Below are 19,369 nucleotides of genomic sequence, written 5' to 3'. Positions count from 1 at the left end.
TGCTCTTTCCTTAACACACCCAGGATAGTCAGGATGTAAATTTTTAAGCCATCATGGAGAAGGAAACAGGAGTGGTGACCACGGATACAAAAATCATCTTGGAGTTAAATGCTTGGAGATTGCTTTCTCCAGCCTCCTCTTTCTCTTATAAACCCTAAGTCCTGTTCACAGCCACTGCAGCCTGCCATGGTTTATGCATCCTTATGGATGGAAGGAAGGAAGGAAGGAAGGAAGGAAGGAAGGAAGGAAGGAAGGAAGGAAAGCAGGAGAAAAGGAGAGGAGAAAAGAGAGAAAGAAAAAGTAAAGGACATGAAAAGAATGTCCAGCCCAGGTTCCTGATCCCACCCCCCAGCTCACCCAATCCTTTCCTCTGCGTCCAACACAGAGAACCAATCTATGGATGACAAGATCCTCTACAGCTTCAGTCTCTGCACCAAACTCTCCCTCCACCTCAGCTAAGCCCTTCTCTAAGGCCCTTGCTCTCCTGTGTATCTTTCCCAAGTAGAGGCTGTTCATTCTCTCAGATTCCAGACGCCACAAAGACCTGAACACCCACCCTTACTGTTGCTTTTTCCAAACCATTGCTTTGCTGCTCTCCCACAAAGCCCTTCCTTCTCTGAGATTCGTGACGCCCATTCTTGAGTGTATCCCCTGACTAGTTCCAACATTATCTTGGGTTATGCATCCAACAGGTTTCTCATTCTGTCTAGCCCTCAACGCTGGCCTTTTACTTCAACCATCAAGCTCCAGATCACATCCTGGACCTTCTTTCCCATTCCACACTCTCAAACCACAATAGCACAGACCAATTCAGTTGGTTATTTAACAAACGTTTACTGACCATCACCACCTGCTCCATTCTATGGTGGCCACTGGGACTGTGAGTGTGAACAAGACAAACAGAATCTCTCTTCTCACATGGCTAGTTTAGTAGCAGGAAGGACGATGAAAAATACTTCTGTCTTCAACCCTGTTATACTCTCTGTACACTTTCAGAATTTCCATTCCAGATCTTTCCTGGTCTCCAGCAGCTTCAGGTGGATGTTACCTCCCAATCCACAGGCCCCAAACTGAAGCCACCACCTTTCTTTCTCAGTCATGGTCGCCTTGCGTTCCCTCACTTTGATCTTCTCTCTGTGCCCACGCATTCCCCATGCTGGTTGGTTACTAAGACCATCAATTCTATTTCATAAATATGTTTTCATCTGTCACCTTCCCACACCCATTGTCAGTACCTGATCTCAGGTCTGCGGCATTTCTTGCCCAAATTAATGTGGAAAAAAAAAAAGAAAAACTCTGACTGGTGTCTCCACTTCCATTCACCAGCCTCCCCTCCATCTTGCCACGGTCATGAGTCTGTCTGTGACTCTGACTGTGCAACCCCCTTCCCCTGATGCCTCCCACCACGCTCTGGATGAAACACAAATACCGTCCAGACACTCATGCCTCTTTAGACTCTAGCTCCTTCCTCCCCTCCACCATGCCCCTCACTGCTTATACAGTACACACCAAGAATGGTGAACCAGTAACAGTTCCTCCGAGTTCCTTGTCTCCGTGCCTTGGCCTCCTTCCATTGAATACTCCATCTGTCCAGCTCCCCTTCCCCAGTTCTACGTGTGCTTTATTACCACTTATTTTTAAAGGCTGAGTGCAGGCACCTCCTCCAGGAAGCCCTCCCTGACCACCCCATCCCAACCCAATCTTTGTTGGGTTCTTCCTGGGTATTCTTGGGTGTCCCTGGGCTTCCCTCTGCCATTATCAAACTACTGTGAGGGTCTACTCGTTTTTCACTTTATTAAGCCCCAAACCAGGACCATTCTCATACATATTTGAAGCCATAATAACACAAAGCACATTGCCTGGCGTTAAGTCAAATTCTGTACGTGTTTCACAAAAGAACTAATGGCTATAACACCCTTTGTTATTTCCTTATTGCTTCCATCTGGTATCATTAGCATAAAAGTTATGCATTTGCATTTCATTACATATCTATGAATAATTCCTTTTAATTGTGGTATGCATTAAATAAATGATCTTGAGAGCTAGATTAAATCGATCACAAATTTTTGTTAAGTATAGCATTCCCATTGAGAGGTTTTATAAACACAGCAGACAATATGAAAATGGTTAAACATTTAAGAGTTACATCTGATAGAAATAATTTTTAATTGAAACAGTCCAAGCTGGGTAATTTGACAAATTTATAATCACATCCTCACAGTTAATTTACTATCACAATCACTTTATCAGTAATTTCATTATCACAGATGTGACATTCGAATATTTTGTGTGTTGGAGGCAGACTTTTTTAATATGAAAGAGATTAAAAACTAACTTGAGGATTTAATGCTGCTTTACAAATCTGTTTAATTTAGATCTATAATTGATATGACAGTTACTTGGGAGGTCTGTGTAGGGGGTTTTAGAAGCTCAATTTTGGCTCCCTAAGTCTGCATGATTGGAAAATCACATAAATGAGAGAAAAAGGGAAGGAGTTATTAATATAATAAAGATAATTTAGTAGAAGAAAAAGAACAATGCCCCTTTTGAGTTTATCTCCTTTACAGGATACCAATATTTTCAGCAAATATTTTTTCATACTTAATAAAAACATCAGAATGTGACTCTGAGACAAGCTGCATTATATATAATACACACATATATACCATACCTGTGCATGTACACACATACATATACATATTTGTATAGATAAATAAACTAGGAAAATAATGTTTTGTATTAATGTAAAAAAATCTAATATTTCTTCCTTACCTGAACCTGAGAAATTGTCTAAAGACCCGTCTGCTGTTGTTGAAACTATTTCACTGCTGCTCATTGGCTCTGTTTTAACTATAAAAATAAACAACATGTATCATATACCCAATTAATAGTTATTCAAAAGGCAAGGTAGAGAAGATGCAACATTTAAATACGTTACATAGAAAAATCATTTCCAAAACCAGTCACTTTGTATTTGAACATAACTCAGATTAAAATTCCTATTAGGTTGGTGCACAAATAATTGCGGTTTTTGCAATTATTTTTAACCTTTTAAACCGCAATTACTTGTGCACCAACCTAATAGAATCTTTTCGAAAAACATTCACATGGTAAGTATTTCTCCCTAAGGAAACAATCTATTGTGACAAGTTACCCTTTAAAAGAATTGCTTTAAACTAAAAGTCGTTAAATTCATTGTTACCTTACACATTTACTGAATTGCTGATTAATAAATAACATCTTAAAATTTGCAAAACATGGATGTGAAATTGTTCCCTTGGTAGCCATTTGGCCAAACGGAGTCAAAATGACAGAATAAAAAAACTTGAAAAAGTGGGAAATAATGCCGTTGGGTTTTCATGATGCTCAAGATCAGGTGTATGTGTGCACGTGTGTGCACACATGTACACACGTGTGCACACACGTACACACATGCACTTTCTCGGTGACCCAGCATGGCTAAAACACAGAGTACTCAATTTGATGCATTACTACCACCCAGCCATGTCTGGCTGCCAATTCGTCAGTATCCAAGGTACACTTGGTACCCAAAACACACTAAATGTAAATGAAGCAGAAATGTGTCCATTTCTAAATAGTACTGAAAGCAGTCAGTTTGTGGGAAACACATATGACCTTTGATAAAGTCCCTTGGGGCTGTAAAATAAAAACATTTAGATTTATGCTACAGGTTCTCCAAAGCAACTCACTTGACTGATGCAATGATGATATTGTTGCACCCCTATCAAATAGATAAGCCAGACCACCTCAGAACATTTGCCATTTCTCCTAGGTTTAGGTTATTTTTAAGTGAAGAGATAGCATTACTGTCTTCCCTAGAAACTACGAGTGATGCTATCAGCAGAATTTGACTAGCCTACTTCGTGGAAGTTCTCCGTCCCCATTAACAGGTTTTCAGAAAGAATGCAATGATATTTTAGAGGCTACCCCAAAATCAACAACGTGCTTTCCAAAATGAAAGCCCTAACGAGAGAACATTTGGGAGGTTTCTCTCACAAACACATTCTGCAATGGGAAAGGGTGATGGAGAACACGCAGGTTTCTCTTCTCTCAACATGGCCAATCTCTTAGAAATGCCAGGCAAAGGACTAATTCACCCTCCTGGGCCTTCAAAACTTTCACAAATGCATAACGAGTGGCTTTTAAAAATAGGCATTATAAATAGTTGCTGCAGATAATTCCTTTCAAAAAATTAATTATTTAGACCGTTTGTAACAAAGTTGAAAAATAAAACCAGCGAGACTAAAGGGAATCACTCCAACTGCTTGCTTTAATGGAGACCAAACCATAGCATAACTAAAGTTTTCACTTTCCCACCACTTGTTTTGGGTTAGAAGACTTAGTTCATGCTAATCAATTCTGACATAAGCCTGTGTTTCCCTTCTTTCTTCACGCCTCCAAGCAAGCTAATCATCTTCTCTTTATAAACCAGTATACCGCCATGGAGTTAGGGAAGCAGGTATGCCACCGGAAGTTTCCCATTCAGTGGTCCACATCCAATTTTACCTTCCTTAAAAAGAACTCATACAATGCCCAGTATGTAGAAAGCAATAGCTCTGTTTCACTCTGTCCTGGACAGATGATCACTGAGATTCTGAACACAGAATCACATACCACATGCCTAGCAAAAGATCAAAAGTAGACCCACAGGGCATAGGTCATGTAAAGTGCCTACTATGTGTCAGATTCTTCATAGATGTTATGATTCATCCTTTTAAACCATCCTATAAGTTGGTCTCAGAACACAACTCACACACTCCCTAGTTAGATACCGTCTTCTTGTTTCACATGCAAAAAACTGAAACCAGAGGGGATAGGCATTTGCCCAGAGTCACAGGAAGTGGCAGAAATGGGATTTGAGGTGGGGTATTTTTGGTTCCAAGGCTTGAAGATATGGCAATAAGTGGCACTTCCCAATAGTTAGAGCTACTCTGTGACAGAGCAAGGCAACTGAGTGGCAGTGTCACACAATCGCAGTCCTCCTGGTGACTTAGCACTTCCAGGCCAGTGAACTGGTTAGAAAATCTCCAGTAGAAGCTGAAATGGCTGGGAAAGACAGTGAAGAATACATTTTCCACAGCATGGGACGTTAAGCCCAGATTGCTTCTAACTCTTTGCAAATATAAGGTCTATGATTCTGTAGACTGGACCATAACATGACTTGGTGAAAGCCTGACTATATCAAAACTACTCCTGTACCCCTAAAACCTACCCCACCTATTCTCCATATGATTGGCTTAATCACACGTAGCTTTCACTCCCAAAAGACACATTCAATTATACTTGAAATGCCACTAAAAATAGGCAAAAAGAATAGGAAGGAAAGAAAGAGGAAACTTTTTTTCTTTTAGGCCCCAAGTACACTGCTTTTTGCCATTGTTCAAATGTACCCATCTATACACTAAGGAATAAAGACTCTCTTTTGCTAATGAATCCAATTTTTTTGTAAAGGCTCACTGTTGAAGAGAAGAGGATGTACATAAGGTAACTACCAGGATATTCATGATTTTATCAGTTACTGTAATTGAATACTTTGATCACCAGGGACCTTAGGCTAAAGAGACTGGTGATTTATTGTGATGGAAAATAGGTTCTGAATGAAAGCCAAATGAACAGAGATGACTTCTGGCTTTGCTGTTGCCAAGCAGACAACCACCAGAAAGTTAAAGACAAGAAAAATCCTGCACCACCAAAACTTGACCCTTTGCCACTAGTGCCACCACACTTATAATATGCTGTAGATATAATAGAGCACCTCTCAAGGTTTTGAAATGAAAACACTTTTTTTTTTTAAAGTCTTAGAGATTGAAGCTACTGTCACATCTGAGAACAATTATGCCATCTAAACCACCTATCGGGAAAGAAAAATCTCGAATGATCTATGGCTCGCTTCCAAATAATCGTAGAATTCTTTTATCTCCACCATATTTTTTCCTTCATCACATGCCTTTAGACTATGAGAAAACAGAATTTGTTATTCTCTTTTGCCCCCACTCATGGGTATTTTTTTCTACCACGCCAAGTTTCCAATCTTCCATCAGATACGTAAGGGCTTATTATCCTTTAAAAATATTCACCCTTTCATGTCCCTGATTCCTCCCCGACCCTTCCCAGCTCTTTCACTTGGCCATACACTGTAGGCCTGAGCTATACTGGGCAACGTGTGACTCTGCAGAGGTACCACAAACATCCCACCTATCAATGCCTTTGGGCTTTGGTTTTGGACTCAGAGAATCCAGTTACCTGCCATAAGTCTTTCTAAAAGTTACTTGACCTCTTCAACCGTAATCATCTCATATACAAAAATTTAAAAATGATGCTTATGTTACAGGAATGCAATAATTCATAAAAATGTATGTAAAGTGCCTGGGATGAAGTAGGAGCTGAAATTATATTTGTCACCATCGTTAGTCCCAGCAGCATTTTTTTCTGCTACACTGAATACCTTAATCCTGGGAACAATATTGAATACAGCGTTGAAAGCACTGGCTCTGGAATTACCAAATGAACCTCAGTCTAGCTTTGCTATTAACAGTATGAACCTGGAAGAGTTATTCAACGTCTGCATGCCTCAGCTCCCTCATCTGTAAGTGGGGATAATATACTCATGAGCAGATAAAAAAAGAATAATGCTTATAAATCATTTAGCACTGTGCTAGGTGCCGAGGCCATATTTTTATAGTTATTCTATCATTGCCGTGTCTCTTTAACCATGAGAAACCCAAGTCTTTCTTATGGGACAAGATCTATTGTAACCTTCACCTTAAAGATAAGCTTACTCTGTAAAAGCAAATTAGAGGAATCTAAAGTGACTTGTGTAAGATCAACCCCGAGGCTGTTGCCTCAGGAGAGCCCAAATCAAATCAAGGTAACTTGGATGTAACTGAAGAAGGCAGGACTAAATCATGATTCAGAAAATGGATACTTTGGTCATTACAATCAGTGTAGGTTCTTTCTGAAGAAACAGGGTAGCGGGAGGAAGGTGGTGCCCGTGCCAACGGTGATCGGCGATTCCAGGAGGAAAAGGTGGGCATCTCTGGGCATCTCTCTCTAACACTATTTAAAGTGAGTTTACTGAAACTGGCCCATGAAAAAGACACCTGTCTTCCTTCACCTTCAATTGAAATGGAGACACCTATCAGACCACTGGAGCAGGTGACATTAACTTCCAACATCACCCAACTAACCCAACACACCCTGAGTGTGCTCACCAAGCAACTTCTGGCTACACTTCCAATGTTGTGGGCATACACATCACCGCCAGGAAGACGACAGGCTCAGCAGGGGAGAAAAGTATTCAGTCCATTTGATTAGTTTCCTTTCTCACCAGGTGTTAAGAGAACAGTTAAAGCAAGTTCACCCCCCAGTGACAGCTCTGCCTGCTGGACCGGGAGCCTGCCTCAGTGTTCTGAAGAGTTCACCCAGGACGGCACCAGCCTGAGTGAGGGTGAGCAGCAGATACCCCTCAAGCAGCCGCTAAGCTCACCTCTTAACTTTTCCTCCAACTCTAACCGTCCAGCTTGTCTTTGTGTGGCACACGCGTGGTCTTCCTTTCTATTTTGCTTCCCGCTGTGAACGTGCAAGGACTTCAAACACCCAGCTCACCATCCCTCTACTACTCTATGACCTTGTCCTCTCTTCTGTCTCAATGAAACGTACCTTCCTTCCACTTTGGTTATTAAATGGTTCGGCAACACCACTGGCCAGCACTGTGTTACCTCCAAGAAATGCCACGTTTTACCTTTTCCACATGGTCACTTCTGTAGCACTGGCTCATCAGCACATCCTGCCCAAAGCCCTATCCATTCTTCCACTCCAGCTTCCCTAGCCCAGTCTGGAACCTGGAGCTCCCACCCGAGAATCCTGGGTTGTCTCACTTTTCCAAGCTATCTTCCAAGCTCGAATCCCAGGATGGGCATTCTCCAGCTGTCCACTCTTCGGCCACTGTTCTGGATGACCACGATCCGCAAGCTGACCGACTCCTGGAAAACGCACGCTTCCATATTCTTTGGAACAACCCTGTTGCTTGAGAAGCCCCCTTTTCCATTGCTTGAGCCTGAAAGTGTCCATGGAGTCTTTCCCACTTCCTTCAAGCCCTTGAACCACACTTCATCTGCCATCACCAACTGTTTTATAAAGAATGTTGAAGCTGCATTCAATCTTTCAGTTATCCCCTGCAACATTTCCCAGTTTCCCACTGGTTAATCTCAGTGGAGGCTGCCTTTCCTTTAGTAAAGTTAACCTCTACAGCTTTGTCCTGAGTGCCGCTTCCACACCTCGTTTGCAACAATACTCCGTTGTTTCATTGTTTGGTCTCTCAACATCCTCAATCACCCCATCCAAAGAGGCTGCTTCCCTTCCACCTACAAAAACAGACGGTCTCCAGTCATATTTATGTTTTCTCTCCACCATGATACTTCTCTTCCTTCTTTCATCACCAAGTTTCCTGAAAATGTGTTTCAAATGCTTATCTACTCTCTCCTTAATCCTTTGCATCATCCCTTTATAGCTACTATTTTACCGTTTCCGCGAAAATAAAACCAGGTTTTATATTAATTTTTGTTCCAAAAGACACAGTAGGGCTTATGTTCAGGGGATGTCATCCTGAAAAAATCATGCTAGGGCTTCTTTTCCGGTTACGTCTTATTTTCAGGGAAACATGGTACTAAAAGGACTTTCCAAATCTCCCAATTCAAACTTTGCTCAACCCTGATTTTCCTTCATTCTTCGGTAGAGTGGGACACCTCTGACATTTTTTTCAGCATTGATCAACACAAGACAGCAATTACTTCCCTCTTTTTTCCTTCTATGGGTCTATTTCTCTGATTTTTCTTGCTTTGCCGGCCCTGTGGTTCTTGAGTTCCACCTCCCTCTTACCTGTCTGAATTTTCTCTCACAATTGTTTCTTTCCTGGCCACACCATTTTTAAAATCACTTTCATGTAACTGACTCTCCTGAATCTCTGTCCACATGCATTTCTGTCTCCTAGAGACCAATCCCCATATGCCAGGGATGCAATGCCCTGCCCAGACCAAGGTCAAACTCAATCTGCACAAACATAAAATCATCACCCTAGCCCTCTGTCAGGGTCATATCATGACTGGAAGTTTATTTTCACCCTGATTTCTCTCGGCTCTCCTTTCTCCACACCCTAGGACCAAGTCTATGGCTTCCACCACTCCAATCTTTCACAACCATCTTCTTTCTAACTTCACAGTCACTATCTTAGTTCTCTTATGGCTCTTCTCTTGTGAAAGTGGGCAAATGTGCCTTTCAGCTCCTACTTTAAGTAGAAATATTTATCTTTCCATAGCCGAGATTTGAGAGTCACTCCTGGCTCGGAGATCTTCAGTAAGGTCCCTGTTATCTCCTGAATTCAGTTACCATTCCTTAATCATGTTTTTAATGTCTTCTATACTCTACCACCAACCTTTTCCTCTTCTTTTTTTTTTTTTTTTTTTGCTTTACTTTCCAATTCTCCCATCACACACTTTGTATCTGTATAACAACTAGTAACTTACAAGAATTCAAGAGTGTCACAAAATAGTGTCACATGTAGTTGCCCTACCTTTCCCGTGTAACACTGTTATTTCCATTGCGCAGGTAAACAACCACATGTACCTCTACAGAGTCAACATTATAACCAACCTGGTCCTACCCAGACATTGTTTAATCCTCATATCCACAGTACAGCAGTGCCTTTCCCTCTGGCATCAAATGTTCTACAAAACTTCCACCTGACAAAAATCCCACAGCTCCTTCAAGGTCAACTGAAGTCCCACCTGCTTTGTGAAGTCCTGCCTGGTCTGTCACTCAGGGGTGATGGTTCTTTAACTTGAGCTAGCTGAATCAGAACTTTTATCTCCTTCAGAACATATAGTGTATTCTGCCTCATTTTACATTTCCCAGTCTTATCCATTTTAATATATTATAAATTTGTTCATAGGAAGATCAGCGTCTTTTTATATCCCTTCAGATCTTAGCACAATGCTTAATACATAGTTGGAACTCAACAGCCATTGAGGGAATAGATGAAGGTAAAAATGTACAGCTGGCTTAAAAACCAGATTATAACTGACTTTATGTTCCTGGGCACATTGCATAGGGCAATTAAAAACTGTATGTGTTCAAACATAATATAATGTTTTATTCCTCCCAAATTATCACTCAGTCAACTTATGTGCTGGTTCTTATAAAGACTCTCACTCACAAACTCCTGTCTGTCACGTTATTTTGAACAAACAAAGTGTTCTTTGGAGAAGACACATTAGCATAAAGTAAAATCAATCATTGGAGCGTTTGTATGTTTAGAGAGGACCCTGCCTAAATCAGCAAAAAGAGAGGTAAATACAACACAGAGATTTAATAATTCATGGGGCACGACCACCCAAAGGCAAATATTAGAAATTGCTGTAAATAAGCCCTAACAGAACCCACTAAAAAGCTGCACTGCACTTGACTATGCTGCAGATAACAGATATAAACCTAGAAGACAACAGAAAAGCACAGCCATTGTAATGTCGTGTTATCCTTTGGACTCAATGGCAAAGTCACTCACAGATTCAATGCGTACTCTCTCAAACCAGGAGGCAAAAGTGGAAACGTATGTTTTTAAAACTATGTCAAATGACTCAGAGAGTGTCATCAAAGGATACCAAAGGCATATGTGAAGAGAAGGAATAAAATTAATGTAGGAAATATGAAAGTGGAAAACAGCAATATTCCTCAGTTTACCTGTTCCATGTTATATCTCATTTTAAAGGCATATAATTGAATTAATAAATTAAATATAAGTAGTGGCGTAACTATTTCTTCTTTACCTAATAGTGCGTATATCCTTGAACCTAATGTATTCTCTTTGGTCAGTTCCCATTTGGAAAATGAGCCATTCCTTTATATTTGGATTGGCTCTATAGCCTGGCATGTAATTATTATCTCTCCAAAGTTTTAAAGTTAAAGCCATCCCCTTTTTCTTAAAAGAGGGTGGAAAAATTATAGCTCTTCAAAAGAGCACATCTGGTACAACCTTATGAAAACCAAATCAACACGTCTAAACCAAATTTGAACTTACGGGTAGATATACATGGCCAACAAGAAATGTGTCCATTTCAAAACTGGTTATTTCCAGGAAGTAGAGCCTATGGGAGTGGCATTTTGCAAGGACTGTAGAGGTCTAGACTAGTTGATTTTTTTTTTTTTTTTTTTGGTCAAAGAAACGATATGTGGTAAATGATGACGGCTCCTCTGAAAGGTCTCTTGCAAGTCCACTTTCCCTGTTTTGCAACCCTCATTCTTGCCCCACTAGCTCAGGTTCCTAACACACAGAATCTGGGAAGATTACATGCGGCTCCGTAAGGCTGCTCATCTCTCCCCCAGTCCACTCTCTTCTTGAAATTGCTGCCAGATTAATACCTAAAACACTTTCACCGTATCAATCCCTTGGTCAAAATATTCAGTGGCTTTTCTATTGGCTCCAGGATGAAGTCCAAATTCCTTAGCCTAGTATTCAGGGTCCTCCCCTGCTTGGCTCCACCGGGTCCTTCCAAACTTATCTACTATCAATTCCTTCTTCAGCTATAACTGGTCTCCTCACAGTCTCCAGAACTATCCTACCTTTGTTCCTACTGCTCCTTCATTTCGAATGCATTCCATCTCTTCTCAACCTATTCAAATTCTACCCATTTCCCAACACTCAGCTCAGATTCCATCTCCTTCTTGAAGCCTGGCCAGACCTCAGGGAGCTGAAGAGCTTTTTTTTTCTCTGAACTCTGAGAGCACTTTTGTTTGGATCAGTGGCTTCTAACCTTCTTGAGAATGAAGCCCTCTTTCTAACACCAAAATATTTCAGGACCCAAATGATAGTCTAGTTTGAATCTGTTGATTGAGAAAGTGCATCATGACAAAAGCCTACTGCAAATTTTCAGACAAGAAAATTCATCCTTAAAAAAAAAATAACAGAACATCTATATGTAAAATAGAGTTTAATTGATATGTGGCCTGTTCATTTCCTCATCCTACAAAGATTCTGCACAAAAGAATTTGCTGACCTTTGGTACTAGTTCTGCCATCTCCTGGGGATCTCTCAGCTACAGATTAAAAATCCACGTCTTTATAATTTAATCGACATACTATGACCTTTAATGTTTGCCACATTTTCAAAAAGTCTTGTCTCCCTCAACCAGACTGTGGTAGATTCTTCACGTACAGTAAAAACTAAATAAATGGTTCCTTCCTAGGACACGTTAAGTATTTTAGGTTCACTTTTTTCACTAGTTTGTTCTTGTAAAATTTTTTATAAGTACAGAAAAGTTAAAAGAATTATACAGTGAATATCTATAAACCTACCATCTAGATTCCGCAATTAACAGATTACTATATTTATTTTTCCATATCTATTCCTCATAAAACTGTCTTATTTTTTCATGCATTTCAAAATAAGTTACAGATGTAATACATTTCAACATTCCTACCATTAATGAGAGTTCATATTTGTTTATAGATATTTTTTTAAGTAAAATGTATATATAATTAAATGCACAAAACTTAAATGTGCTATTGGGTGACTTTAAACAGATGCCTACCTTTAGATTCCAAAGGGGACCTAAATATTTTTAGGTTGTTATTATAATGGAAGCAAGGGACAGCAGAGTGAAAAGACTGCTCCAATTTAAGAACTAAAGTAGCAATATAACATTCTCAGTTTTGGACATAGGCAATACTGAAGTAGAATTTTAGCCTGGAAAAGTAGAGTTTTTTTTAAAGTAGTTTATGTTTATTGAGCACTTACTACACGCCAGGCATTGTGTTAAGCTCTTTACAAGCAATGGAGGGTTTGCTCCTTGTGGCCAGTTTATGAGCAATTTATTGCAATTATCACATTTCAAAGAGGAGGAAACTGCAGCTTAGAGATGTTTAAAAACTAACCTAAGGTCACACAGCTAGTTTCAAATTTCTTTGATTACCATACCTTTTATGAAAGCACTGAACAGTCAAACGTTTTCTGATTAGGGTTTTATCAACCTTCATCATTCCTCGGATGGAGAGCTGAACAATCAGTGAAAGGCACAACAATAGCAAAGTGCCAGAAGACCTGGGCATTGAATAAAAAGTGTACCGGTGTATGTTGCAAATTAGCGGATGGTAAAATAAACTGTAGCATATGCAGACTGGAAGCAGATGAGCCAGCTTGGGCTCAGAACCTGTCAATGTGGAAAAACTGTCCACTTGACTAAAACGTAATCAACCTACCAAATGTACCTCTCAGGTCACACACCCCTTTCTCATCTCTTCCCTTTCTTCAGCGACTCCCAGGAGCACCCAGACAAAACCCTACCCGTGTTGTGTATTAACTGAGCAACTACTTACTGGGTCCCCCAGGTACTCAGAGTACCTGCAAAGGTAGGCGATGGGAGGTTATCTCAGAGGAGGAGGAAATATCCTCTCCTCCCACGTAGACACCACAGTATCCAGTCCCAGTGATGTTTTTATAAATATAACATTTATTATCACTTAATAGTAGCTACAATTTTTGAGCATATAGATGCTAATGACTGTGTTTAGTATTTTAGACAGACTAATTGTCATAACACCTGTGATAAAGGTGAGACCCCCCCCCCCATTTTACAATGGAGAAAGCAGAGGTTCAGAGGCTGTAGATGATGATGGTGATAACACTGGCAGCCAATGGATATTAAGAACGTCCTAAGAGTCACACACTGTTGTGTTTTTCCAACTCATGGACCCATCCTCACAACCCTCTCCAAGTAGGTCCTCTCATTACCTTCCTTGTACAGACCAGGAAGTAGAGGCGCAGAGCGCTGAGTAATTATTTAGCACCACATTGGCTAACTGGAAAGTGGCAGAGCTGACAGCCTGACTTCAGAAGCCTCTCCCACCCCCCTGTTCTGTTGCCTCTGGAAATCCGCACATCAGTTACAGGGTTAGTAAACAGCTGAATTGTGCTTTACTAGCTCAGGTGAGCCTGAGTGTGAAATTCCTGTTCTCACTATCATGCAGCTCTGCTTTCCTATGTTTTTAATATTACTTGTTCCCCACTTTCCTGAAGGCAAGTATCGGATGTAAATTTATGCTGAGAGAAACAATGATATATAAGAAAGTACATAATTTCAGATAAAAATACCCTCATGACTTCTCACCCGGAGTCTCCTCACCACCCACAACTACTTCAAAATACCGCCCAACTATACTTCAGAAACACAGATGCAATTACATCACTCTCCTCTTTCCAAGCCTTCAGGCTGCCCAGCTCCTGCAGCACAGAATGCAAACTCCTGAACCTCATACATAAGGCCCTTCATCATCCGCTTTGGGTGACTTAGCTCCATCTCTGTGCACTTTGCCCACGTCCGTCAACACACACACACACACACACACACACACGGAATTGGGATGTCTTTGCTACAGCTGGACAATCCACGCTCTCTCTTCCTTCCTGGCTGAGCACCCAGTGTTTTTCTACTTCTCCTTCAAGACTCAGTTTAAGCATTACCAGCATGCAGAAACCAACCTCCATCTTCAGTCACCTGAATCCTGATCAAGTGCCCCAGCTCCACTGCAGAGTGCAGCCCTCATCCTCAAGTATGGTGGTCAGCTGGACTACAGGTCTGCAAATCACAGGCGACTATGAACTTCTCCGGGCCACAGTGGTATTTGAGCCAATTTCTAGACACAACCACTTAATAAATATTTCTTGAATGAATTAGCGATGCAATGGTGGATATATAGTGTGATATATATTCTTCTGTATCTTACGCATATATATAAAATCTCATGCGTTAAATACATGTATATTCTTTTCTTTGCAGCTTACCTACATCATTGCTCCTGCAATTTTTCTCCACCTTAAAAATGTTTACCTCCAATCATGACTCTTTCCCATTGTGTAAGGATATTCAACCTAAGTGTACTAACTAGCCCAATCTTTGTAACATTCAATTCTTTCTTGGTATGGTGTGGAAATTGCTTCATCGTTGCTAAATACTATTCAATTCAACAGCTGAAGTTTTCGTTTATGAAACAGTTAGGAGCATGGGACGGATGTAGGTCAGTTACTACAGATCAAATTCAAATGGCGGGTGTTCTCTGCCCGGATGGACTACTGTATGAGCCGGTCTGCGACACGATCATCTTCAAATATTTGAAAAATGGGCTTGAGACACTTATTCAATTTCACAAGGCTTTGTAAATACAATTGAGGAGTCTCTTCTCTTGTAATTGTTCACCTGTATTATTTGTTTAGTAATATGGGGCATTCATTCAACAAGTATTTGTTGACTGCGAAATCAAGTATTTGTTGTTCTGCTCGAGTTGAGGACATACTAGGCCTGTCTCTGCCCTGAAGGAATCTAGAGACCCTACCAGGTAAAACACACATATACATAGATGCTTCCTTCACTGGGTCATAATCTTAGACAAGGTAACAAAAAATGTTTAAGGCAGGTCAAGTATTTGGGTAAGAACCAAGCTTCGGGGCTGTTGGGGAGTCCATGTCGTAGAGTGTGAAAGATGTGGGCTTTGAAATCAGCCTCCCGTGTCTTTGAAAGTGCATCTCCAACACGGTGTAAACACAGACGAGTCACTTAAACTCTTTAAAATGAGATGCATAAAAGTCACCCTGACTTTTCTGAAGGATAAAATAAGATATCTAGAGGGCATAAGCGATGTGTTCAGTAAATAGTGGGGGCTCCGTCACTTCAGCTCATATGCTTTCTTTTGCTAAAAAGTATTCTTTCCATGAAAAATCCCCCTTAATCACTCATAGATGTAATGATAAAATAGGTAAGCATTTTAGATATTGATTCATGTTATGTAAGAAAAAAAATGTTTCCAATTTGTATTATGGGAGTAATAAAACATACCTTCTTGGAATATGTTTGGTAGAGTTTGTCTACCTTTTTTGGTGTGATGGGATATTGGACGAATGAAATAAAACTGAAAAATCTGCAAAACGGCAAGTTACCAGGAACATAATCATAATAAGCTTTTACTTATACACAATTGTGGGTCCTAAAACTTAATATCAGTGAAAAGCGAATCCCTGATTCATTTCTCAAACATGGATTTTGTTTGGAGAAGGCCATCACTGAGGACGGCTATGTGACAGAAAACTTTTTTGCTACCCTAAGTAAAAATGGAAAAATTTTAATTATGTACATATTTTTTATATTACATTGTATGTTTGGACCCAAAGAAAGGAGAATGAATTCCTCTTAGACCTTCTCAAAGTAAGCAAAGAAAACACACATGCACATACACGTGTACACACACACACACACACACACACACACACACCACTTTATCTGTATACTGCTCACCCCAAAGTATCCTTCACCATTGCAAGAAATTAGGAATTACTTACAGCAAGGAATCCATGCCTGAAGGGATAAGAATTCGCCTAAATACTAGCACTCACTAAAGGTTCACTTATGTCCCTGGAAGGAATCAGAAGATTTTCCCAGAAGATAGGATGCTCTTAGAGAAATGGACCACTGTTTGTACCCAAGTTCTGACCCACCTAAGGTAGAGACGCTACAGAACTGTGATTCTCTGAGTATCAGGTATTGGGAGGAGGTGAAAATTGGCTACATGCTGTCATTACTTCATCAAGAAGCTTGGCTCCTAGAAACTCTGAGCCTAGTTCCAGGCAATGAGCATTGGCGTCCCTATTCTGACAGTAGGAGATACGGTCAGCTATGTACGCCAGGCTGGAATATGTGTGCCAACGTACGAGGCCCTCCACTTCCTACCCCTTCATTCCTCTGACTGGCCTCTTACACACTCTGTCATTGTCTCTCCTCCAGCCACAATGAGCAGCTTGCTGTTCCTAGAACATACACGGCAGGTCCCTCACTCTCGCCTTTGGCGACTGCTCTTCCTACGGAGCCCCCCACAAATGCCACTTAACCTTCTTTGAGTTTGGCTTGGTTAATATCATCCAGTTGTCAAAGCCAAGAGAAATCTGACCAGAGTTATCATGTACTTGAAAATACTTTCTGAGGTAGAAAAGGTATATCTGAACAGTAGCAAAACTGCAGCTGCTTTTTAGATTGTACCGTAATTCAGCTCCAATCCAAATGTGCGTATAAGAATGACATATAATGCAAAGCAGAGATGACTTCCCATCTCTGTTGGAGCCCAGAGAGGCTGAATGTAGATGGCCGGCTGACAGAATTGTAATTAACTCTAAAGCTTTGAAAACTGGTACGAGACAATTGCCCTAAAAGTTAACCTACTGATGGATTACACTGTGTACGTGTGACACCAGAATGGAATCTCACACACACACAAGGACTTACAAACCAGCGTACAACTACCCTGAGGTAATGTCCTCCTACTGAAGTCTTTTTGTCATCAAAGCGTCTGCCATTGGTCCTTTTACAGCTCTGCTGTTTGCTAGAGAATTGTGTCCTCCAGCCATGAAGACACCAGTATGGCAGAGAAGCACCGATGTTTAGTATGACGGTATCAGAAAGAGCCCTGGCAGTGGATGGAGTCCCATCTTCTCTCCACAGAATAATACAGGCATTTTAAAATCCAGGCTCTGGACTCAAAACTTGATTCAAATACCAGGTCAGATACCCACTGTGCCAATTATAAACCATGTACTTTCCAACTTGTCATTTATTATAACTTTTGAAGACTCATTTTCTTGGTGTAAAATAGGGATTAGTACTATAGAAATGACTATTACTTACATGAATTCTAGGAGTTAATACGTAACAGAGCATTTAGTACGTTCCAAATGTGCTACAAGTTTTCCTTATCCTCACAGCAAGCCTGACTGTGTTCTGCTATTATCCCATTTTACAGATGAGGAAACTGAGCCATACGAAAGCGAATTTGCCTGAGCTCACAGCTAGTAAATGGAGCTAGGATTCAAACACAGTCTCTTACGCATGATGTTGGCAATCTCAAAGGAATTTTCTGAAGATTAATGAGATAAATGATGGGTTCTGGTCAGCATAATGACTAATAATAAGTTATTTATAAAAATTAGCCATTACTATTAATTAGCAACAGGCATGTGATAATTAGTCTCATACACTCTACAGGCAAATATTAAGTCCTAACAAACTATTTTGTTCCTCCTGGCTTTTGTTAAAGAACAATTTATAAGAGGCTAATCCTGTGGCTACAGACAAACTCTAAAAATGTCATTTAGCAAAACTTTATTCACAATGTCCCTTAATCTTCCAGAAACTAAATCAGGTGCAGAACGCAAACAACAATAAAATTAGATTACCATTTTTCTATTGACAACAGAATATCTGACCACAAAAATATAAATATAGTCTTGAAACTGCAGCCTCAAACCATAATTTTATACACATTCACTCCAGTTTACATATTTCTCATAAATAAGATTTCTTTATCACACTCTAGTTGGATATAACTATTTTACTAAATTAAAATTACAGTGAGAAAAACAACCTCAGATCACTTGTATGTGTGCTAAGCTTTGGAGAAATGATCAAAACAACTTTAAAATAACTTCAGATAATATAAATTTGTAAAACTGAATTAACCTATGATCCTAAAATATGCAATACACAATTAAATAAATCTTAAGACGCAGAAAATGAAGCCACCTAATTCAAGATCGTATCTCTTATCATCTTGGAAATCTGATAGGCCAATTCAAAATTACTATTTGAATTACCACCAGAATTCCTGAAACTCTATTTGTAGTGAAGATTTCAATTGCATCTGGTTTTATGCCCCTGAAAGGCAAACTCATCTGCCTTAAGACAAGTTTAAGCTTCTTCTTGAGTCTCAATCTACATTTTCAATAGAGAAAACAGAATTAGAGTTCTTAGTTCCGCTTGCTTCACCTCTCTTCGGCCCTTCCCCACTCCTCACCCCCAGACAACCCAAAATAAACACTCAAACCAGCAATATATGAACTGACCAATCTCGGGATCCCATGGACTTAAGACAACCAGAAAAAACAAAGATGGAAAGAATCACTGCTTTGCAAACAAGGCCTTAATTAGGTACGTAAATAAAAATCCTTTTACTGCTGCAGCCCTGAGTCCTTCTGATGGAAGGTTCCCCCACTACTTCTCACACCTACACAGTACAAACATCAACACTACAGCCTCTCCCAAATTTTGAGGCTTGAACACATACCCACACATTGCAAATGCTCTCAGAGCTGACACTTTAATACTTACCTGAAAAAGGCATCACTACCAAAAAGCCTGTCTTAAAAATTATGCTTTGACAATCACTCTAATAAGAAATTTCTATTCCACCCTGTCTTGAAAGACTAACTTCCCCAAAGACCAGGAAAAATGGTTAAAAGAAAAACCGCAATTGGTGTTGTCAT

At 40.1% G+C, this 19,369-nt stretch overlaps 1 protein-coding gene across 16 annotated transcripts in view; it reads right to left on the bottom strand.

The window, feature by feature from the left end:
- Positions 1–19,369, bottom strand: part of EYA1 (EYA transcriptional coactivator and phosphatase 1) — a 292,977-nt gene that overhangs the window by 119,898 nt on the left and 153,710 nt on the right. For 8 of the 16 annotated variants that reach the window (XM_019726030.2, XM_019726026.2, XM_019726020.2 and 5 more), the window contains one exon: positions 2,773–2,850. The exons of 6 other annotated variants lie outside the window; for them this stretch is intronic. In XM_019726030.2, coding sequence (XP_019581589.1) covers positions 2,773–2,850 — 78 coding nt within the window. Of the gene's footprint in view, positions 1–2,772; positions 2,851–19,369 lie in introns of those variants that run through there. 2 more of the 16 variants (XM_074318734.1, XM_019726090.2) reach the window with 1 other exon arrangement.

This window comes from Rhinolophus sinicus, linkage group LG14, assembly GCF_036562045.2.
Source record: "Rhinolophus sinicus isolate RSC01 linkage group LG14, ASM3656204v1, whole genome shotgun sequence".
In the NCBI taxonomy this organism is placed as follows: Eukaryota; Metazoa; Chordata; class Mammalia; order Chiroptera; family Rhinolophidae; genus Rhinolophus; species Rhinolophus sinicus.
The sequence above is the reverse complement of the archived record's forward strand: the minus strand, read 5'-3'. Positions and strand labels throughout refer to the sequence as shown.